The sequence below is a fragment of the Rhinatrema bivittatum genome, chromosome 6, assembly GCF_901001135.1.
Source record: "Rhinatrema bivittatum chromosome 6, aRhiBiv1.1, whole genome shotgun sequence".
NCBI lineage: Eukaryota > Metazoa > Chordata > Amphibia > Gymnophiona > Rhinatrematidae > Rhinatrema > Rhinatrema bivittatum.
This window is the reverse complement of record NC_042620.1, coordinates 180,240,161-180,263,425: the sequence shown is the minus strand read 5'-3', so window position 1 is coordinate 180,263,425 and position 23,265 is coordinate 180,240,161. Positions and strand designations below refer to the sequence as shown.

Here is a 23,265-nt window from a genome sequence, read left to right as displayed (position 1 = left end):
CAGGCCTGGCCTGAGGTTGAGGGCAGACGGGCCTTGACATGAAGACATGACTATGGAGTGATGCGACGGCATCCAGAGACGAAGCCACATGGCTGATGCAACGGCATCCAAGGACGAAGACACATAGCTGATGCAACGGCATCCAGGGACGAAGACTCATGGCTGATGCAACGGCATCCAGGGATGAAGACACATGGCTGGTGCAACGGCATCCAGGGACGAAGACACATGGCTGATGCAATGGCATCCAGGGACAAAGACACTTGGGATCGATGCGGACGGCATCGCGGATGAGACACTTGGGATCCACATAGGCAACACAAGGCATGGACATTGGCACTGTCTCTCAGGGTGCCCTACTCAGGCCACCCGCGGGACTGAGTCGCGGACCACCCTGTCCCAGTACGCGCCCTACACAGCCCTTGAAGACTGGTCACGGACCACGACGGGAGCGGGACAGCACAGGAACACACATCCGGGGCATGACGGCTCAGGAGCACAGGACAACCGTCCACCGGCAGGCTAGTCCTCTCAGGAGTACTACATCTGAGGGACCCCCGGCCTACTGGTACCAGAAGGCTCAAGAGCGAAGATGAGACATGGCGTAGGAAGGAACATCACGGAAGGCAGGAACACCAAGACGTAGAGGATGAAGACACCTGGACAAGGACCTCAGGCACAAAGACTTGACATGGAACAATGGACGAGACGAGGAGCTCCACGAAGAGGAGAAGACTTTACACAAGCTCTGGCAGGCAGGAGCCTCCAGAGTGAAGACTCCACGTCAATGCAAGGCCCTGAAGAACTGACGGAGCAGCCCTTTATAGGGCTGGTACAGGAAATAGTCCCAAAGGTGAGGCCAAGACACTTCCTGTGTCTGGCCCTTTAAATTGTAGAGGAAGACGCGGCTGCGCGCCTAGAGAGAGTGCAGGAGCTGTGCAGGACCGCGGACAGCGGCCTGCACCGACGTAAATGCGTAGGAGCGTCAGACAAGGCAGGGCTGGCCTGGGACGCAGGCCCAATGTGAGCAGCGGCTCCAGCCACTGCCGGAGGCCCTGGGGGCGGCTCCTGCCGCTACCCCAGCCAGGGGCTTTTGCGGCCTCCAGCCATGAAGAGAGAATCGGCGTCGGGGGTGGTCCCAGCCCTGTGGGAGGCACCGGAAGGCCGCGGCTCCGACTGCGGAGCAGAAGAGGATCCAGGGCGGCCTCCGGGCCGCGAGGGCAGGCCGACGGCGGCGTCCTGCCGTGTCGGTGAAGACAACAACGTGGTGAGTGAACAGAGCCTGCTCACGGGGGGACCCGTGGGCAAAGTGGTTCATAATACTTCCTGCTATATTGCCTCTGTGCAGAAGAGTTCTTCTTTGGCAACAGTGTCTTGAATCCCGAAATTTTGGCTTACTGGGGAATGCCTTCTGAGCTCCCTTGGGTTTGTCCTCTGGCAACTTATGAGTCTTGGACTCCCCTAGAATCTTGACCAATTCCTCAAGTCTTCTCCAAAGAGAAGCTTTCCTTCAAAAGGCAGATTACCCTGTTGGGATTTAGACCAAACATCTGCTGCCCAGTTACACAGCCACAGTAAATGCCTAGCCACCACCAAAATAACCATACTCCGGGCAGAAGTTTAAATCAAATCATATAAGGCATCTATAATTAAAATGACACCAGCCTCCAGCCACTTGGCTTCCTTCTCTGAAACACCTTCCTCAGTGATGGCCATTGGAAGCTAATGCTCCCTGCGTAAACACACGAGAGCTATAACACTAGAACACACAGCCAACTGGCATGCTAAAGCTCTGACCTCAAAAGTCCTCTTGAGATTAATATCAATTGTTCTGTCTTGTGCATCCTTGAGAGTCACACACCCCTTAACAGGACAGCGAATACTAAGGCATTCATTTTAGGCAATTTTAATTGCTCTAAGGTCTCCTCGGGCAGACATGGCCCTGTCAATTTTTAGCTCTGCTTCCAGTATAACCCATTCCTAGGAGACTAGAAGCTCTATATTCATCCATTGTGCAGTTCAGCAAGATAGTCTGATACATGTATCCAGCTAACTCTGCTTATATATTCAGCAGCTTGGCTGTGCCACTGAATATATCTGGCCATCTTAAAGTTAGCCGAATAAGTTTATCCGGCTAACTTTAGGACAGGTCTATGAGCCAACCAGAGTTAGCTGGCTAAGTTATCTGGCTAATTCTGAATATTGGAGTTAGACGAATAAGTTATCTGGCTAACTGAACTCCTCCTAGTTATGCCCCCAGAATGCTCCTAACTTATCCAGCTAAATTCTAGCCAGATAAGTGCCCAAATCTTCATTTAGCTAGACAACTTCTCAGTATTCTGGCTAAGTGCTTCTGAATATGGATCTCTAAAACTTTAGCTTTCCTGTGAAAAGGAAAGGATTTTGTAGGCACTCTAAGCTCCTCCAAAATAGGATCTTCTCCTTCCTGTTCAGGCACAGCTCTTTGCTACTCAACTCTGCTAGAGCCTGAGTAACCATGGTGGTCAAGTCTTCACTCTTAAAGAGATGGACCACTTTCAGATTATTCTCTCTCTGCTACATGGATTTCCCCTTCTTCCAATGCCTCTGGAACTCCCCCAGGAACTTACTCAAGAAATTCTTCTCCTGAGGCCACTGAATCTGGATCAAAATCCATGTCCATGTCCAGCAGAATCTGCTTAGGGCAAGGGAGAATTAAAGAAAACGCCAAAGGAGACCCTTGAGCTCCAGAACTGTTAGAACCGAAACCTTTCTTTAAAAAAAAAGCCTTGTGCATTAAGATGACAAATTCTGGAGAAAAGGACTCTAAAGAAGCCTGTTCTACCCAATTTGGTAAAGGTGAGGTTGAAGGTGTTTCCCCTCATTGTGTACTTATACTCCCTTCCATTGGAGCTAGGATCAGTGTGTCAAATTAGGCCTCCCTGCCATCTCCATCTGATTTGGGAGGACACAAAATGGCTGCTGAGCCGGCTCTGCCTGGATCTCCTGCAGAAAGCCCACGATCTGACTTTAGTGACTTTTTGAGAATGGCCTTTGTTTGTCCTCAGGAAATGAAGGGGCTTTCCCCAAGTGACCCTCTTTACCTCCCATGCATGACCCACAGAGGCCAGAGGCCTGGATTGCCATGCACCAAGCCCCAAGCCCTACACACGGCACATTTCTTCCCATCTTCAATAAGAGCGGCCATCATGTCAGCACTGCTTGGGTCAGAGGAACAAAGAATGCAGCCTGTCTGACTACCCGCACTGCAAGAAGACTGTTGCCAGAGTTGCATACATTCCCTTGCTCTGGGCCCCAAGCACCGTTGTCCTTTTTTTTTTTTCCTAAACTAAACTTTACTGAAAACAAGCAAAAAAAATAACTTTCCTGATAAAGCATCAACAAGATCCAGAGAAAGAAGCAGCTCAAGAGGAAAGAGGCGAGGCAAGGGAATGAGGGACAATGATGCTTGGGGCCACGCAGCACTGACATGATGGCCGCTCCCATTGAACATGGGAAGAAATGTGCCGTGAGTGGGGCAAGGCACAGGCCTTGGGCCTCTGTGGATCATGCATGGGAGGTGGAGAGGAGCAATTGGGGAAAGCCCCTTCATTTCCCGAGGGCAAAAAGGCCATTCCCAAAAGTTTGCTAAAGTTAGATCCTGGGCTTTCTGCAGGAGATCCAGGCAGCGCAGGCTCAGCAGTCATTTTGTGTCCTAACTCATAGGACCTCACGACTCCTGGAAACAATTTGACCACCAGAACAGCCGACTGCAGGTTAGATACCCCTACCATCTATTGGAGACAGAGATAGTGAGAGACTGCACTTGGCATAGTACCTTAAATGCCGTCATGTACAGTAAAGCTTTTTTAAATCTTCTAGTAGGGGAGATAAACCCATCTGTCTGGACTGGTCTGGTGGCCATTAAAGAAGTTACTATTTTGTAAGTGGTATAGATGCTGTAATGCTGAGCGGTCAGCGAATAGACTCCAGGCAAAAGCCTTTATAAGCGTTTTTATTGATGAACAATAATAAACAAAACAACTTAGCTGGTTTGTGTAGTTCAACAAAACAACTGTATCTTACAGCTCATTATCTCAAGGCTTCAGTCTCTCTCTCTCTGGGGCCTCTCTCATCCCTTGGTCCCTGGCCTCTTATCCCTGCTTGTAGTGATCCACCCTAACCCAGAATCCCTTGCTGGGTAGTGAGTTAAGGAGGACCAGTACAGATAGCCATAGCCGGTCCTTTAAGATGTTCTGAGGGAGTATACATTACTGAACTTGTCCATATGCTTTTACACCTGAAATTGCACTTGCTTTTTGTCTGCAGTTTTCCAGTAGGAGGTCTGGTTTAAGTGGTGTCGGTCAGGATGACCGTTGTGTTGGAGAGTGTTGGAGAGTCTGGGTGAATTGGTTATTCCAAGTTTGCACACAAGTAAGTATTTTCATAAGCAGGGTATGCACATTCTTTATAAAATTCCTGCCTCCACGTATAACTTGGGATTATTGCATGCACAGTTTACAATTATTACATGCATAAAATATTTGCATATAGTTTTATAAAATGGGTGGGGAAAACATGTGATTTCCTGAATTTCAAATATGTTTGTGACCTGAAACATATGCGCATACTTTAAGGGCAAAGATCCACGATATTTTATGAACTGTGCGGCTCCCATCATACAGTTTATAAAATACTGCTGCTAACCTTAGACCTGCTGACCTACACAGACTATTGAAAATTACCCTCTGTATATAGCAATACAGAATATTTGCACAACCAAAAAAAATCATTTTTTTCTTGTTCTGCATATCAAAATAGTAAGAGAGGTTCCACAAAGCCTTTTTTTTTTCTGGATGTTCACAAATGACATTCAATTAATATATTTTCTGTGTCCAATGACTGAGCAATTAAAGTTGGATTTTTTTGGTTTTGGGACATGAAAACACACCTTGGCAGGGATCTGGCCACATGGGCCTTGCTGTTGCTCATTCCAATGGCCTGACATGGGATGAGCTCCATAAACTGCTGCTGCCACTCCTTTCAATGGCAGCAGCCTAGGAGAGGATGGGCTGCACAGGACACTACCATTGTTCTTATCAATCATAGTATTCCAATCCTGACTCGAAAAGCACATGTGCAGATAAGAAGGTTTCTGCTGCTCTGTTGCTCCCACGAATCCTCTCATAACCTATTGGTTAAGCATTGTTTTAATAGCTAATAGGCAACAGGAAGAGGCAAAAGCAGCAGCTTAGGAGATAGAAGCATTTCAAGTATGCCCATATGATTGCTAAAAAAAAGAACTGTTCTATAGTGGAGAGCTGATGAAACCCCACCTGGATGTTCCCCTGGATGCTTCTTAAAAAAAGGGGACATTTCGAGAAAAAACTCCAGACTTCTGGTAATCCTACCAAAATGCATCAAGCAGGGATGTCAGAAAGCTGGCACTGGCCTAACATCTGGGTCAATTGGCCGTACTGCATATATCTGGCTGCAACATTAACCATTTAAAACCATTCTTTAACTATAAAGAGTGGGGAACTAATTTTGGTCATGTTTATGCCACAGTCATCAGAAAACATTCTGTTTTTACCTGTGCATGTTTTGGATACTGTGATGATAGGTAAACATCCATTTCATTGTCTTCTCCTTTTGGAACAACCCGTATGCTTTGAGTCTCCATATAAAAATGTTCTTGTCCACCAATATAAATCTCACCTATTCCAATTATAAACACAAGCAATTCCACAGATGATGCTCATTCAGAAGGTACATGGGGGAAAGATAAGCAGTATGTCATCAAAGGTTAGAGGTTCACAAGCGTGAGGGCATTCTTGAACAGTTTTGATCATGCTTGTCAAGTTTTCCCATTAAAAAATACAATTAGGGGACGAACAAGTGACTAGAAGCATTGCTGCACTTTTCTGTGCAAAAGATCCACATTTGATTCTTGGGCCCAGATTCTGCTCCCCGGGTTTGCCAGAGATGTGCATGTTGTGGAGGCATCTGTGAGGATGACTGAGCAAAATCTTGTGGGCTGGAGTAGGAACCATGCTGACTCCAGCCTTTCCTATGCAATTTCAACCTTTATGACTAATACCAGCAAAACAATATCCACAATAATTGCCTACCTTTGCAGTAATCTTACAACACAAACTTCTCAGAGAGGATCAGAAGCTCCTACTCCTGGAAACCTGGGGGGGGGGGGCCCTTGATCCCATCTGGGCTTATACTTTTATGCCCCTCCTAGCAGGGTCCTGCCCACAGAGCTCTCTCTTTCTGTAGAATTTAAGGAGGACCAGGTTAAATGCCTGGTCCCGCACAGGTTAAAGAGGGGAAATAGGGTCACTCCATCACATACCGCACCCTTCAGTTTGGACCTGTTGATCCAAGCATTTTCACTCCCCCTGGATCCCATCCAGGGAATTCTCACAGTCCCACTCCCCTTTATCTGGCCTCTCTCCATCTAGGCTTGAGGTTAGAGTTCTAGCATCATGCTTACCCATCTATTAGGGTTACCCAAGATAGCACTATTCCCACTATCCACTGTGCCCTTCGCCCAGTGTCTGTCCCCAGTCCTTTAACTGAGCCCCTTGCTGGCTTTGGGTTCCACTTCTTCCCTGGCTGGACTCCTTGGACTTCATGTGGGCATTCCCAAGATGGTTTCTCATGCACTTGTTGAGAGTACTGTCCACTCTTCTCTCCGGCGTCTTTTGCCTCCTCTGCACTGTCACTATCACCGCACTCTGGCCATTCCACAACAGCACTTGCTGACTCCTCGGCAGTGCCCCTCACTGGTTCCTCGGCAGTACTTCTTGCTGGTTTCTCAGCAGCACCTCTTGCCAGCTCCTCTGCAGTACTTCTATCTGGCCAGCCTACAGCATCTCTCTCAAGCCTGTCTACTGCACTGTGATCTGGCTCCTCCATGCTGCCTTCCAAAGGCCAATCAGTGCTGCATCCAGAAGACCATTTAGTATTGCCCCCTTCTGAGCACTCTGTTTTGTCTCTTCCAGGTGAGGCTATGAAGCTCCATCATGAGCGTTTTGGTCCCTCAGACACAGTCATGCAGGAGTATTCCATTGGGATTCCTCCTGGTCAATTGCCTTCCACTCTGTGGGTTCTGGCCACTCAGGGTCTGTTCTGGCTTCAGATATAGTGGTATTCTCTCTGGGCTATTGTCAGTGTTTCTCTCTGGCCTATAGCCAAGGCTTCCTGTATCACCTTTGTTAGGCCACTCTCTGATATAAACCTGGTCAGCCTTGGTCAAGCTATCCTTTCTTCTTTAGGTATCTTCCAGTCTGTGTGTTCATGGAGAAAACAACCTGAATCAGGTGACTCACAAGGTTGCTGCACTTCCCCTGCTTCCAGGCAATGCAAGCTATTCTCTGCACAGGAGGCTATGAGAGCAAACTGTACTTCTAGTTTCTTTTTATCCTTAGCACAGAAAAACTGGCTCCTTATGAAGCTTTCCTGTAACTGCCTTTGCCCTTCCAGAAAAATTTGAAGGCAGGCACCCATTTTTAATTCTAGTGCTGAGCCGGCCAAACTGTGCAGACACTAGTAGTTTCACTTGCTGCAGGGACCACGCCCTGCCAAATCCACCATTTCTCTGTACCACTTTTTTCTCTCTTTTTTTCCTTCTGTATAAAGGTAAAAAAAAAAGAAAAGAAAAAAACCCCTCCTGCTTATCTAGCACTAACTTCACAGAGTAAGAGCCCTAACTCCAGGCACAGCTTGTCTCCTTTGCCTGCTGTACACCTAAACCAACTTCCCCCTAGGCCCCACTGACCACTCTCTGTTTTAAAGGCGATGTCCTCCTTTTTGTTCTTGTGTGCTCTTCTTTGAGCCAGCAAGCTTTAAAGTTCAGTGCTCTGCAGCCCTAGCAGCAGTTATCTTCTGTCCTAGCTCCTTTTCTTAGGCAGGGTTACACAAACATTTTTTCTTTTCTGCTTTACTTCTGTGTGCTCTTGTGCAGACTTCTAAGAGCACTGCCTTGCTGCCAAACCTCTTTGCAGGCCATACACAGAACAAACTTTCTTTCACAGTCCTCCCTGGAGACTGGGTTTTCTATGTGCTTTGCAGAGGGAAAAAATCCCTGCCTGATACCATATGTGAAGATGACTGAGCAAAATCGTGTGGGCTATAGCAGGAGTTATGCTAACTCCAGCCTTTCCTATGCAATTGCAACCTTTATTACTATTACCAGCAAAACAATATCACCAATAACTGCCTACCTTTGCAGTAATCTTACAACACAAACGTCCCAGAGAGGGTCAGGAGTTCCTACTCCTGGAGACGTGGGGGTCCCTTGATCCCAGCTGGGCTGATACTTTTATCCCCCTCCCAGTAGGGTCCTAGCCATAGAGCTCTCTCTGTAGAATTTACGGTGGACCAGGCTAAATGCCTGGTCCCGCACAGGCTAAGGAGGGGAATAGAGTCACTCCATCACAGCAGCATTCACAATCCCTTTGATGGAAGTGGTGGTTGTTATGGGATTTAGGAATATAAATATAATTAAACAAATAAGATTCTTAGCCACCACACAAAAGTGACACCTAGTGTTCAATTTAAGGTCCATGATTGCAGGTTTCCAGAAGGAGTGCTGGTACATGGCTCCTCTCTGATGATTGCTGTTCCAATGATTAGATTAAGTAAGTTGAGAGGAGAGATAAATAATTACTATTTTTCTGTGGATAAGCAGGGCTGAATTAGCCATGATCTGTGGTAGTGTGACCCTGGCTGCAATGGACAGAAACTGTCTCTCAAAATATCAGAGCTTTTCCTTCACTGAGCCATGCATGGAAGTTCCCACTTGCGAGTGTCATCAGCATCCCCTCAGTCCATTCCAAACGTTTCTGTAGCTTTAAGAGTCTACTGTCCAGGGAGGAGAGGGGGCATCTCATGACTAACTCATCCTACTATGTACAGAAAACACTGTTTACAATAAGCAAATATGATGCTGTCTCACTGGGCCAGCAAGATCTAGGAGCAGCTGCTGTACAGCAGTGTTGGATGTAGTTGGTTATCCAATTTGATAGAGTCCTCTTTGAAATGGCTACTCCAAGCCTGTTAGGGTCATAGGAAACAAAATGCTGAGGTGTCTTTATGCATGTTTGTGTATGGTGCTTGTAGAACACCAAAGCACTTTTGCAATCAAGTGTATGTAGGAGTTTCTCACCCTCATGGGCATGAGGTTTAGGAATAAAGGCGGGGAACGTGATAGACTGATCAAAATAAAAAGTGGATTATCACCTTTGTAAGACACTTTGGATGTATCCGTAATACCAACTTGTCATGATAGAACTGCAAGTAAGGAGAAAGGTGAACGAGTGCTTGTAATTGACTCACCTAGCATGCTGAAGTCACTGCAATGAGAAATAGGACCTTCCATGTCATGTATTTAAGGAAGGTTCGAACAGGGGTTTTGTAAGGGCTGTAAGAGCACTACATTAATGTCCCAGGGCACCAGAGCCTTTGTGACCAGTGGATACAATCGTATCAGCCCTTTAATGAACTTTGATATCAAAGTGTGAATAGAAACAGGATGGCCATCTTCATATACATGATACACTGCTATGGCACTTAGATGAACTCGGACTGATGAAGTTGACAGTCCTGACAGGGATAGGTGAAGCAAGTAGTCTAGTAGTACCTTTGGTTCACAAGAAAAAGGGTCTATTCCATGTGAGGAACACCAGTTGGCATAACAGTCCCATTTGAAGGAGTAATTATGCCAGGTTGAAGGTTTGTGTGCTGAAGATTCAATACTGTGCATTCAACCTCCATGCCATCAGATGAAGAGATGATAGCATTGAGTGTAGCAGTTGCCCCCTCACTGCGTCAAGAGGCAGGGGTCATCTCCAAGTGCGACAAGTGGTTTGACAGAAAAATGAACCAGATAAGCATACCAAAGTTGTCTGGGCCATGCTGAGGTTATCAGTATCATTCTGGCTCAATCCCAGATGAATTTTTGAATCGTGCGGGCAATGAGTAGAAGTGGTGGAAAAGCATATACTATGCTCTCACTCCACAACATTAGGAAGGCATCCAGGGCCTCTCTCTGGGGACTGAATGTTATGAATCAGAAAGTGGACCCCTGTTCCGAGGTAGAGTCAGCGCTACCAAAAAGGGAGTCAACCCTCTTCAGTCTCTATCGTCGGATGGCAAGGCCTGATGATGTAGACGTTGAATGAAGGCTTCACCCTGAAAGCTCGTGATCCCCCCAGGAGGAGCCCATAGGGACCCGGCTGCTGGGACTTATGAGACTCCCTGGAGACTGAAGATAGTCTGGATGCAGGCGCCTCCTGCAGGTCGTAGGTTCCAGACAGCTGGCGCCTCCAGCAGGTCGTAATCAGTCCGGGAGTAGAAATCGAAGGATAGTCCTAAGCCGGTCCAAGGGTCGAAGTCTAAAGAGAGGTTGAGAGCTGGTCCAGGAACAGACGGGAGAGTGGTCCGAAGCCAGTCCAGGAGCAACACAGGAGAAGGGTCCAAAGCCAATCCAAATCAACGCCAGAGAATCACTGAAGGTCCGAAGGTCAGAAGCCAAAGAATCAATCCAACGGAGTGGAGGAGCAGAAGCGGGACGAAGAACAGAGCAAATCCAGGAACTCGGAACACAGGTAACCAAGCACAGAGCCTCAATAACAAGGCAAGGTCTGAGTATCAGATCTTGCCTTAAATACAGGAACTAGAGGGAGGAGTCCAGGGGGGACAATTTCCTGTCATGGCTCCTTTAAATATTCTCTTCAGCCACGTATGCGGCTCCTAGCAGAGGCAGAGGGGGAGGAGTCAGCCCGGCCAAGAGGAACCATGCGGCCGGGCTTGGCAGCGGCAGTGGCCACGAAGAAGGCAAAAGAGAAGGCTGCCTGCCACAGCAGGAGCCTCTGACAAAGCCTGACGCCTCAGGTAAGTTTAGTATCGCCGCAGCCGCCGGCCCGACCCTGGTTGTGCCTGCCACAGCCGGCAGCCATGACACCCGGCCCTGGACGCGGGCCGCCATGGCCGGCGGTCCTAACACTGAACAGAATGGAGCAGAACTAATCCAACTTTTTCTTGACATTTGTTGTGAACAGACCTAGCCACATCGTTTCCTAGCGGTGGAAAAAATAGTCGACTACTCTCTGATTTATCTACCACTTGTGTGGCTAAAAAATAATACTCAGCCTATCTGCTTCCATATTATATATTCCCAGGATGTACATTGCTTGAAGATAAACTCCATGGGTCACTGCCCAAAGCCAGATGTGTAGTGTTTCCTGGCAGAGACTCCAAGATCCCATGCCTCTTTGCTTGTTCATGTAGAACATTGCTACTTGATTGTTTGAATCATGATGCTCCTTCCCTCGAGCAAATGGCTGAAAGCTGTGAGGGGGTGGTGAATGGCTTGAAGTTCCAGCAGGTTGATTTGAAACTCTCTCTTTGGGATTGTCCAGAGACCTTGCGTTTTCAATGAGCCTTTGTGAGCCCTCCACCCTGAGTGGAGGCATCAGTGGTAAGGAGTATTTGGTGATGGATGGGGTGCAGCGGCACACCCAACATATATTGAGTTGGCTTGTTCTTGAGTCATTTCTGGAGATACTGTCATCCAGGTGTGAAGGGGCTGGCAATGCTGGTTCCACTGTGATTGGTTTCCCCATTGTAGGCATTGTATGTGTAAACGGGTGAACGGGACTATGTGAATAGTGGCGGCAAGGTATTCCAGTAGTTTGAGACCTGGTGTGCTGTTGTGTGGTGAGATTAGAACAGAGAGCCCACTAATATTCAAAGGTTGGCTACTCTGTCCACAGACAGGAAGGCTCTCAGTAGAACGGTGTCTATGAGTGCTCCTATGAACTGCAGGAGAGAGGAGGGAAAAATGACAAGAAAAATAAAAGAAATGGAAAGAAGACCTAACAAGAGGTTCTCTCTGACCTCCTCACTACCTCAGGGCTCAACCAAGGCCTAAAGGCTCCAAGGAGCCCTCTTAGAAGTTGCTCAACTAGGGGACTCACTGAGAACAAACCCATGGCCTGCTTCAACCAAGCTGCAAACAAAAGATTTTCTGTCCTAAAAGCCTAGGATGTTGCTTTTACCAGGGGATTCAGGTCACAGACTGATGTCCTGAGAGGAGCACTGAGTCCTTCTCAACCAAATCTAGGCAAGAAACCAAACTTAGGAGCCAAAAAATCCTGCTGTACCAGTTCAGTACTTGGCCTGCCACTTGCTGGAGAAAAAAAACTCTGGTAGGTTTTTTTGTGCTGCCAAAGAACTATAAGCAGTGATGGGGTGTTGGCAAAGTGGACCCTTAGGCCAAGGGGGAGTTGGCGCTACTTGCAGGGAGGAGCCCCTCAGGTTCCCATCGTTGGCAGGCCGAACTATCTGTGGCAGTTGCCCAACTGGAGCTTCACCTATACGAGCCCACATTCCCCTTAGGTTGAGCCCTCAGGTGCCGAGGCTGGCTGTTCCTAGGTGCAGGCCTCTGTGAAGAATGGTAGCTAAGGCTATAGATGCAGGCCAGATGAAGGCCAGGATCAGGCGATAAGATACAGAAGGGAACCTGTGGCAGAATAGCCTGGAGAGCGATGTTATCTAGGTGAAGGAGGGGGTCCAGGCAAGTGGACAAAGAGCCAAGGTCCAGATAGAAAACTGTGGCAAAGGGTTCTCCTGAGAGTGGTCTTCCAGGCAAGTGGTCAGGGCTGGCGGAAGGCAGCAGCATCAGTTCCAGGGGCAGAAGATGAACCAGGAGTCTAAGAACACCACAGAGATGGAGCACCCCAGCAGGGACGCTGAAGAGACACCAGGAGACCAAGCAGGACCACAACCACGGGAAGACGAAACCAGGAATCCAAACAGGAACACCGGCTGAAAACAGGAACATGGAGTGGCAACTAGCACTACCAGGGTAGTCAACCTACTGCTGAGGCACTGGAGGAGCGTCTGGGGCAGCCTTATATAGGAGCCAGAGGATGATGTCATCAGAGAGTGCCACCTGACCATTCCCGCTACTGGCCCTTTAAATGTGGGGGAACTGGCCGCGTGCATGCTTAGGGAGACAGAAAAGAAGGACTCCAGATTCCAGTGATGTCATGCCACACATGAGAGAGGCCCATTGCAGTGGCACGATGTGGCTCCCTGCTGAGTTCAGAAGAGGATGCCTGCAAAACCAGGGAGATGTGATGTTGGAAAGCTGCGCAGCTGGTGCTGAACGGAAGGTAAGTGTGGCAGGCCATGTGATGGGCCTATGGTCCACTGAATGCAACAGTACCCCCTCCTCTAAGCCCCCTCCCTGAGGATCTCAGCTTCTTGGGGTGTGTGGAATGAAAGTCTTTCAAGACTTTTGTCTAGTATATTGGAAGCAGGTTCCTAGGTGTTTTCTTCTGGGCCATATCCTTCCTAGGATATAAGGTATTCCTATGTTCTGCCCTGCCATTGGTCATCTAGAATTTGATTCACCTGATATATTATGTCCTCCTCCAAGTAGACCTCTTGGGGTTTTGGAGGTTTGCAAGAGGGCCAGAAAAGAACTAGAGACTTCAGGAGCGACACATGGAAGGTGTTATGTATCCCCAAAGTGGCTGGTAATTGCAGCTGGTAGGTCATTAGTCCTAATCAATGGAAAATGGGAAATGAGTTGATGTAGCATGGTGCAAAGTGCCTCAAAGGCATGCGTAATCAAATATTCTGGGTACTGAGCCATACGTTGTCTCCTGGTTTGAATATCAGTGCAGTTCTCCTGTGCCTGTCAGTAGTCTTTTTAGACCATTCTGCTGCTTTCAGAAGCATCTCCATGGTGTGCATCCATAGGTCCTGCAGTTCCCGGGCCATGAGATGAGCGGCCAGGGATGGAACTGTCAGTGGAATGGGCAACGGAGGTAACAGTTGTTTCCCATATAACTATTTGGAATGGCGAAGACCTGGTAGTGGTACAGAAATGGAAGTTGTGGGAGAATTTGGCCCATGGAAGTAGAGAGGATAAGTTATCCTGGTAAGCACTAGTGTAGGCCTGAAGGAAACCTTTCAGCGTGCAATTGGTCCATTTGGACTGTCTGTTGGCCTGCAGATGATAGACTGAAGCAAAATCCAACATGATGTTGAATTTCTTGCAGAGATGCTGCCAATACTTGGCTATAAACTGGAAGCCTCTGTCTGAGATGATAGGTCTGGGCAGTTCATGGAAACAAAAAATGTACTGAGTGAAAAGCTGGGCCAATTCCAGAACCATAGGAAGACCGGGAAGTGGAGTGAAGTGGGCCATCTTAGAGAAGCGGTCTTCCACAACTCAGATGACGGTATAGCCATTAGAGAGAGGGAGATCCATCATAATGTCGGTGGACAGATGGGTCCAGGATTCCCTGGGGGCTGGCAACAGCTTTAAGAGCCCCCAGAATCGACCCGCCAGTGGTTTCTGCTGCGCAGGTGGGGCAGGAGTCCACATAGGCCCGGACATCTTTACGCATTTGTGGCCACCAGTAGTACTGCTGTAGCAGGGCAAGGATCCAGGCTTGTCCAGGGTGACCTGCCATGTGGGAATTGGGGAGAGCACTTTAACACTTTTTCACAGAGCCCGAGAGAGACATTGTCCAGGTGAAGCAGGGGGTCCAGGCGAGTGGACGAAAAGCCGAGGTCTAGACAGAGGTCTGTGGCAAAAGGTTCTCCTGACAGTGGTGGTCCAGGTGAGTGGTCAGAGAAGGAGGAAGGCAGAAGTGTCAGTTTCAGAGGCAGAAGATGAACCAGGAGTCCAAGAACACAGATGGAGATGGAGGACCCAGCGAGGACACTGAAGAGACATCAGGAGACCATGCAGGATCACAACCACAGGAAGATGAGCCCAGGAAGTCAAACAGGAACACCTGCTGGAACGCAGGAAAATGGAGTAGCAACTAGCACTACAGGGTAGTCGATCTATTGCCAAGGCACTGGAGGAGCATCTGGAGCAGCCTTTTATAGAAGCCAGAGGATGATGTTATCAATGAGCGCCATCTGGTCGTTCCCGCCACTGCCCTTTAAATGTGGGGGAACCAGCTGCACACATACCTAGGGAGGCGTCCTGTCTCACAGGAGAGAGGCCCATTGCAGTGGTGTGGTGCAGTGTTCAGAAGAGAATGCCCACAGAACCAGGGAGGTGCGGTGTCGGGAAGCTGCACAGTCGGCGCCATCTGGAAGGTAAGGGCGGCAGGCCACAGGATGGGCCCATGGTCCGCCTACCAGAATATAAGGTCACTGAAAAGATTATATTGTATGTCTATATCTGCTGGCAGGAAGAGAAAACCATTAATCTACAAAATAGTAATACCTTTTGTGTGCATGAAAAATATTCCTGGCTGACAGGGATTGTTAGAGTAAACTGGAAGTACTCAGAAAGTTGAAGAAAAAGATAAATGAAAAGCTAGAGTAGAATAAAAATAAAAGTATCTCTACAAAAATACAAATTAGGCAATTTAAAAAAAGAAAATTAAAAAGGAGTAGTACCATAGATGAATAATAAAAAAACACCGTGAACATTTATTCATGACAATATTGGTTTGGCTTTGTTTTCTTATTGGATGGGATTTTTATTATTTCTAAATAAGATCTGGTGATAGTGCAGTGATGGCCAACCTTTTGAGCTCAGTGTGTCAAAATTCATAAAAAACCCGAGCATAACTCGGGTGGTGTGTCACTTCTAGAAAAATCCATAATTTTGTGATATTTGTAGCTCTAATTAATAACAAAGTTATAATTTTAATATATGTACTGTATTTATTAATAAAGCAAAAACAAATAATTCTTTACCTTACCTGCTTAGTGACTTTTTTTGTTGCTGAATTTCATTGGCTAAATCTTCAATTGAAGGTTGGTATTTCGTACACTTCAAGCCCAAGCAAGAGTTACAAACTTCATCTGTCAGTCTGTTTCTTTTATTGGCTCCCATTCATTTTCACACCACTCCCTCCCCATCCCCCAGGCATGCACACATTCATTCTCTCACACACAGACCCCCAGGCAGGCACCCATGCATTCACACACATACACCCCCAGGCAGACTCCCATTCATACACATGCACACACTAAAGGCAGACCCCCCCTCTCTTTTGCCAGCAACCTCGGAACCTCTCTCATTCCTCTGCTGCCACTGTCACTGCTGCCACATGGCTATTGGGGAGGTGCCAATTGCTGCTACTGACACTGAAGTCCATTCTGCTGCCTCCTCTGTGCAGGCCCTGTGGGTTTTCACTTTCTCCATGCTGATTTCGTACATTGTGAGATCCGTAGAGAAAGTGCTATTCTTGCACATTCCCAAAGATTACATGTGCCAATCATTAAAAAGTTATCTATATTTTTTTTTTGCCTTTGCTGTCTGATCTTAGTTTTCTAATTGGTTGGTCACAGGCTTTTTTTTTCCACCTTCCCTTTCTTATTTTTTTTGCCAATTCCTTTTATATTGTCTTTTTTTCTGTTTCTTTTCTCTCCATCTTCTTCCCTCAAACACACAGTCAGGTTCTCATTCTCACATGTATTTCTCTCTCTAACATGCACACAGGCTCTCACTGTCACATGCTCTCTCATACAATCATTCATACACACAATCTCTCACTGGCACATGCTGTCTGACTTACATACCCAGGCTCTCTCTCACTCACACATGCTCAAGCACAGGCTCTCACTCTCACATGCTCTCTCTCATCCAATCATTCATACACACAGTCTCTCACTGGCACATGCTGTCTGACTCTCACACACAGGCTCTCTCTCTCTCCCACATGCTGTCTTGCTTAAGCACATGCTGTCTCTGCAAACATTCAGGTCCTCACTCTCAAACACAATCTCTCAACTCATCTCATACACGCACACAATCTCTCAACTCATCTCATACACGCACACACACACACACTCTACAGACCCTCAGCCTCTCTCTCACCTCTAGGCCTCCTCTTCGCGGGTCGCCGCAGGATGGGCCCTACAGCGGCCCTGATCTTCTCGGGCTGCGGTGGCCCTGCTACCGGGCCTCTTCCTCTTCTCGGGCCACTGTGACTTGGAATTCGTGACGGCCTGTAAGCACAAGTGCTGCTTCTCTTCTGCACGCGCTGATGCTTCTCCTCCTTCCTGCCCACGCGGCTCCAGCAACGTTTACTTCCGGGGCCGCACAGGCAGGAAGGAGGAGGTGCATCAGCGCGTTTAAATGCGATCTGTTTCTTCAGGCCGTGGTGACGTGAGCCTCACCACGGCCCTGCCTATCGCTGCGCCGAATGAGTCTCCCTGCGCCCGGGGGCATTGGGGAGGGGGAGTGGAGGGGTCCGGAGGGTGGGGGGATACTAAAAACCTAATTTTAAAGGGTTGGCACAGCCGAAAAAAAAAAGGCTCGGCACAGCCGATAAAAAAAAATAATTCCCGATAGTCCATGAAACGCTGCGCGTGTCAGCAAAAACGTCTCGGCGTGTCACCTCTGACACGCGTGTCACAGGTTAGCCATCACTGTGATAGTGTCACATAGTGTAATTGCATTAGAACCTCGTGGGTCAAAGTGAGCTCCTACATTATCCAATGCTCTGCAGGTTCCTCCATTTCAAAGTAGTGTGTGATTTACCTTCAACAATCTGATCCACGGTCTTAAATGCATCATCAACATTTCCTTGCTCCAATTCTCTCTTTGCTTGAAAGAATGAACTATGCTTGATTGAATCCTGGAATGAAAAGAAAATAGAAATATACCATTTCAGTGCAGTCTACTTTTTTTTAGTCTTGTATACATACTTAGAATCTATGCAAGAGAAAAAATAATCAAATTGTGATACCAGGTTTGCAAATTATTGATAGACAAGGATATAGCTGAGACTAGTTCAAAGCTATATCTGTGAAAATCTAAGGCTCATCCAAATGATGCCCTATAAAGCAATGATGTCATGAAACAGAATACATCCTACAAGACTAGTATTGAAGTTGAGCTGTCCTGTGTTTCCAGGGAAAGTGGTATAGAAGTGAGGTCGTTTTACCAGGTTCTAGAAGTTCAAACATTTATGCAAGGAGAGTAGGGATGTGAATCGTTTTAGGACGATTAAAATTATCGTCCGATAATTTTAATATCGTCTTAAACCGTTATGGAACACAATACAATACAGATTCTAACGATTTATCGTTATAAATCGTTAGAATCGTGAGCCGGCACACTAAAACCCCCTAAAACCCACCCCCGACCCTTTAAATTAAATCCCCCACCCTCCCGAACCCCCCCCCAATAACTTAAATAACCTGCGGGTCCAGCGGCGGTCCGGAACGGCAGCGGTCCGGAACGGGCTCCTGCTCCTGAATCTTGTCGTCTTCAGCCGGCGCCATTTTCCAAAATGGCGCCGAAAAATGGCGGCGGCCATAGACGAAAAAGATTGGACGGCAGGAGGTCCTTCCGGACCCCCGCTGGACTTTTGGCAAGTCTCGTGGGGGTCAGGAGGCCCCCCACAAGCTGGCCAAAAGTTCCTGGAGGTCCAGCGGGGGTCAGGGAGCGATTTCCCGCCGCGAATCGTTTTCGTACGGAAAATGGCGCCGGCAGGAGATAGACTGCAGGAGGTCGTTCAGCGAGGGTTCCGGCGCCTCGCTGAACGACCTCCTGCAGTCGATCTCCTGCCGGCGCCATTTTCCGTACGAAAACGATTCGCGGCGGGAAATCGCTCCCTGACCCCCACTGGACCTCCAGGAACTTTTGGCCAGCTTGTGGGGGGCCTCCTGACCCCCACAAGACTTGCCAAAAGTCCAGCGGGGGTCCGGAAGGACCTCCTGCCGTCCAATCTTTTTCGTCTATGGCCGCCGCCATTTTTCGGCGCCATTTTGGAAAATGGCGCCGGCTGAAGACGACAAGATTCAGGAGCAGGAGCCCGTTCCGGACCGCTGCCGTTCCGGACCGCCGCTGGACCCGCAGGTTATTTAAGTTATTTGGGGGGGGGGGGGGTTCGGGAGGGGGGGGGATTTAATTTAAAGGGTCGGGGGTGGGTTTTAGGGGGTTTTAATGTGCCGGTTTTTCGATTTTTCGATTTTTAACGATTTTTCACGATATTTTACCCCCCCAAACGGCAACAATACGATTCCCTCCCCCTCCCAGCCGAAATCGATCGTTAAGACGATCGAGGACACGATTCACATCCCTAAAGGAGAGCTGCACAGTAAGACCAGAGTTAGGCTAATGACCCGAATGCTCTAAGACTCAACCTTGACTAAAAGTCCTAAGACACTAAGGGCCTGATTTTAAAAAGCATTTACTCGAGTAAAAACCAGGTTTACTGGAGTAAATTCACTTTACTTGAGTAAGTGGGTTTTTGAAAATTGCTACAATATATGCCATTGACTTGTCTATAGGATTTACTCACATAAGTGCACTTTACTTGAGTAAATGGCTTTTGCAAATTGCTACAATAGTAGCTACATTTACGCATGTAACTCCTTTTGAAAATTACCCCCTGTATGTAGTATTTCAGCCTAATGTGCATACACAGACCAGGGAATCCAGATAACCAGGAGCTACAGGAGTTGGGATGGCATGTCCAGCCTGGGCCAATGTGAGGTTTAAAAGCCAGGCTTTGAATTTTGACTACTTGCTGTTATAATCTCTGTGGGAGTTACTTGAGCCATATCTATATCTCAAATTAATGACTTGAGTGTCAAAGTCTCTTTACCCATGCTTTTTCTCAATGTTTTTCACATAGGTTGGATATTCTGTTATTGCTAAGCCGATATAACGGTTAATTTGAGAACAGTAGAGGGGGATGGGGGAGGTATCGGGATTAGTGCTTGTTGTATTACTATGTTTCTGGATGGTATTTACGTCATGTAAATTCTATTATTATCCAAGCACTGTGTTGTATTCTCTTAAAAATAATAAAATCCTAATCACAAAAAAAAAAAAAAAAAAAAAGGCCAGGCTTTGAAATGGAATATTACATACATTTTTACTGATTAGATCAGGAGTTCTTGACTACAGCCAGATCTCAGTAGCTATGCTAAGCTTATTAGTCATCCTCTTATGCAAATAAATCTGATGAATATTCATTGTGGATATCTTTAAACTCAGACATGTTCTCAGCCCTTGTTGAAAATCCCTGGATTAGACAACAGCATAAGATGTATTACCTGAATGGTAAGAATAACTGGTTCCAGCTCTTCATAACCTATTTTGACTTGCGCAGCTCCCTGTTTTGCATGAGCAGGTGAATCTGCCACCAAAGCACAGATAATCTGACCTACACAGAGCACCTTGAAAATAACATAAAGACCACCAGAATTAAAATGTAGCCTGTGAACCATAGTTCTAATTAAAAGTCTATAAAATAGTAATTATTACCATTCATTCCATAGGTGTACATTGTAAGGACAATAATCAAGAAGGTTTTATGCAGATCAAAACATATGTGCCCACATAAAAACATGGCTTAATTGCACTCCTCCTTAGTGCAGGTAAACATTTGTGTGCTGTAGGGCAAAAAAGGTGGGGTTAGGTTAGGGGAAGGACAGTATGTACGGTGTTTTCATTTTTTATACACCATGTGAACTTTCTGGTGCATAGTTTGCATCTGCTTCTAAACAGGTGCAAAGCATGTGGGCTCTTAGTATTCACATTCAGGTAGATTTTAAAAGTGTTGCTCACACAAAAATGGCCCCAAATAAGTGTATGTGGGCTGTGTGCAAGGAACGCGAATTTCAAGAATCTGGGAAGTACACATGTACATATCTGTGCACATCAAGAATAAGGGGGCACTGGCAAGGTGCACCGTGTTACCTGCCTGACTTTACTACTGGTCCTGTTGAGGTGCATTTTGGGGGAGGGGGAGGGAGAGAAAGACAATCTGACACTCTATATACCTCCCACTCTAAGAGGGGCACTTTCAACTCAGGGTGGGTTGGGGGTGGTGTTACATTGGTGTGCTTAGGGCGCAAGGGTCTGTAGACTCTTATAACACTGTCCCTCCCCAAAACAAACCCCACCTTGAGTTGAAAGTGCCCCCTTACAGTGGGAGATATATAGAGTGTCGGATTCTCTCCTCTCTCTCTCTCTCAGTACAGGCTCCACACACATGCACGGTAGGGATATTTTAAATGATATGCGTGTACTTGCATGCACATGTGTTTATGGATGTACGTGCACTCATTTTAAAATGTACCTGATTGTGCGCAATGCCCAAATTTTCAAGGAGAATCTCCATGGGGAATTTCTTTTTAAACTTTTTCTGGCATGGGTAGCTGCTCACAGGGTTTCAAAATTGTCCTCTTCGTAAGGTTATCATGAAACAAATAATATTATAATACAGTACTAGACATTTTTTTAAATTATACTATTGTTTATAAGCACAATGCATATAGATGGTAAGTTTACAACGAGCGTGCGGATGCCTATACATGCGCATAAGGGCGCATGAGCAGATATACGCTGAGGGGCAGATTTTCAAAGGGGTACGCGATTACCCCCTGAAAACCTGCCCCATCCTCCCCCTGCCTGCGCAGAGCCTATGTTGAATAGGCTCGGCGGCGTGCACAAGCCCCGGGACGCGCGTAAGTCCCAGGGCTTTGCTAGGGGGCATGTCGGGGGCGTGTCATGGCAGCGCATCATCCGGGGGCGGGGCTGCAGGCGTGGTGCGGGCCTGGGGGCATTTCGGGGGCGTGGTTGAGGCCTCCGAAACAGCTCCTGGGCCGGGGAATCGTGCAGGCGTAACTCTTCCAACAAAGGTAGGGGGGTTTAGATAGGGCTGGGGGGGTGGCAGAAGGAAAGTTCCCTCCGAGGCCGCTCCGATTTCGGAGCGGCCTCGGAGGGAACGGAGGTTGGCTGCGCAGCTCAGGGAGCACAGGCTGCCGATTTTGTGCAGCCTTGTGCGCGCCAATCCTGGATATTAACATATATGCGCGGCTACGCGCGTATCTATTAAAATCCCGCGTACTCTTGTTTGCGCCTGGTGTGCGAACAAAAGTACGCGTGTGCGTAAGTTTGTAAAATCTACCCCTGAAATTTTAAATCTTGCTCGCAGTTGTGCATATGTGCGCTCCTAATTTGAAGTGGTTACTCGAGCAAGCGTATTTTGCGTATCTCCTTAGGACTTTGTCAGTTGTAATGCACACAGGTAAGTGTATTTTCAAACATGCTCACATGAAGGACATTCCCAGTTTTACAAATTAGTCCACCAGTTTGCCCAGTCCATCTTGAAGTCATCCAGACACCTACGGCTCTTCAGCCTCACTCCCCTCAGTTGACCCAGACCCCTACCCCCGGTCATTTTAGGCCTGAACAGAGGCCTCATCGAGAGCAGAAGTAAAACATGCGGGGCTAACAGACTGCTGTTCACTGCAGCCACCGGTGTGTGTGACTGTTGGGCCTCCCCTGGAATTCTCCCACACACCCTAACTCTGCCCATTTTTCTTTTACTCGCGCCTGCGTAATTTGCGGTTTTTAAAATAAACGTTGCTCGCGCACAGTCCATATGCTCACATATATGGGCCTTTTAGCGCAAGCAATGCTTTTACAATTTACCCCATGTTGTGTGATATATATATTTTTTATTGAGCAGGGTAAGTACTAAAGAATTTAAGTACATGCCCTGGGTAAATTGAGAAGCACAGTGTCAGAGGTGGAATATCTTGCATCAAGTTCATTTTGATGCACAGCCCTGAGTGTGCTTTTAGTCCTACAAAATAGCTAGAATATAAGCCCTTCTGTGCGCAAATGGTGAAATGGCTGTCATGAAAGTAAATTAGGTTGCTTTTATTGACTGGATGGAGTCACCAGCAAGATTTCAAGACTATACTAATATAGTCAATTGCACTAACCGGTTAAAAGTTGTTTACTGCTATGTGCTAATAAAATGAAAACCCATAAAACTTCAACACATGACCATATTTTGGGCCACACTCATAAATATCTACTAATCCGTCCAGGAAAGAGTTTGCAGAAGAACGGATAGTAACAGCAATGGCAATTGCAATAATTGCAATTTAGAGCGCAGAGTCAAGGAACCTCATAGATTTTGCTTTAAAAATAAAAAAGAATAACTTTAATTTTCTTTTCACTATAAGCTAGATTTAAAAAAATACGCGCATGTGTCCATGTGCTCGCGGTTCCCGGTGTGCGCACATGGAGATGGCCATTTTATAACATGTGCGTGTCGGCGTGCGTATATTATAAAATACCAGTTCCGTGTGCACATGTGTGCCGGATTTTCATGTCCGGGGGAGGCCTGATTGTGTTGCCGAGCGTATTTTTCTAAAATCCCCCTCCCCCCGTGCGCAAAGCAGGCCACCTGCCTACACATGCGTGTGCAGACATGAAAACCCAGCACACGTGTAGTAATCAGCTTTTACCTT

At 47.2% G+C, this 23,265-nt stretch overlaps 1 protein-coding gene across 5 annotated transcripts in view; it reads right to left on the bottom strand.

The window, feature by feature from the left end:
• LOC115093864 (aldehyde oxidase-like) overlaps positions 1-23,265 on the bottom strand; it is a 241,379-nt gene that overhangs the window by 91,004 nt on the left and 127,110 nt on the right. For all 5 annotated transcript variants that reach the window (XR_003857428.1, XM_029606215.1, XM_029606213.1 and 2 more), the window contains exons 19-21: positions 20,050-20,172; positions 17,522-17,618; positions 5,573-5,697 (exon numbers count right to left, since the gene is read on the bottom strand). Coding sequence is in view for 4 of the 5 variants with exons in the window: in XM_029606215.1 (XP_029462075.1) it covers positions 5,573-5,697; positions 17,522-17,618; positions 20,050-20,172 (345 nt within the window). In the remaining variant the exon portion in view is untranslated. The remainder of the gene's footprint in view (positions 1-5,572; positions 5,698-17,521; positions 17,619-20,049; positions 20,173-23,265) is intronic.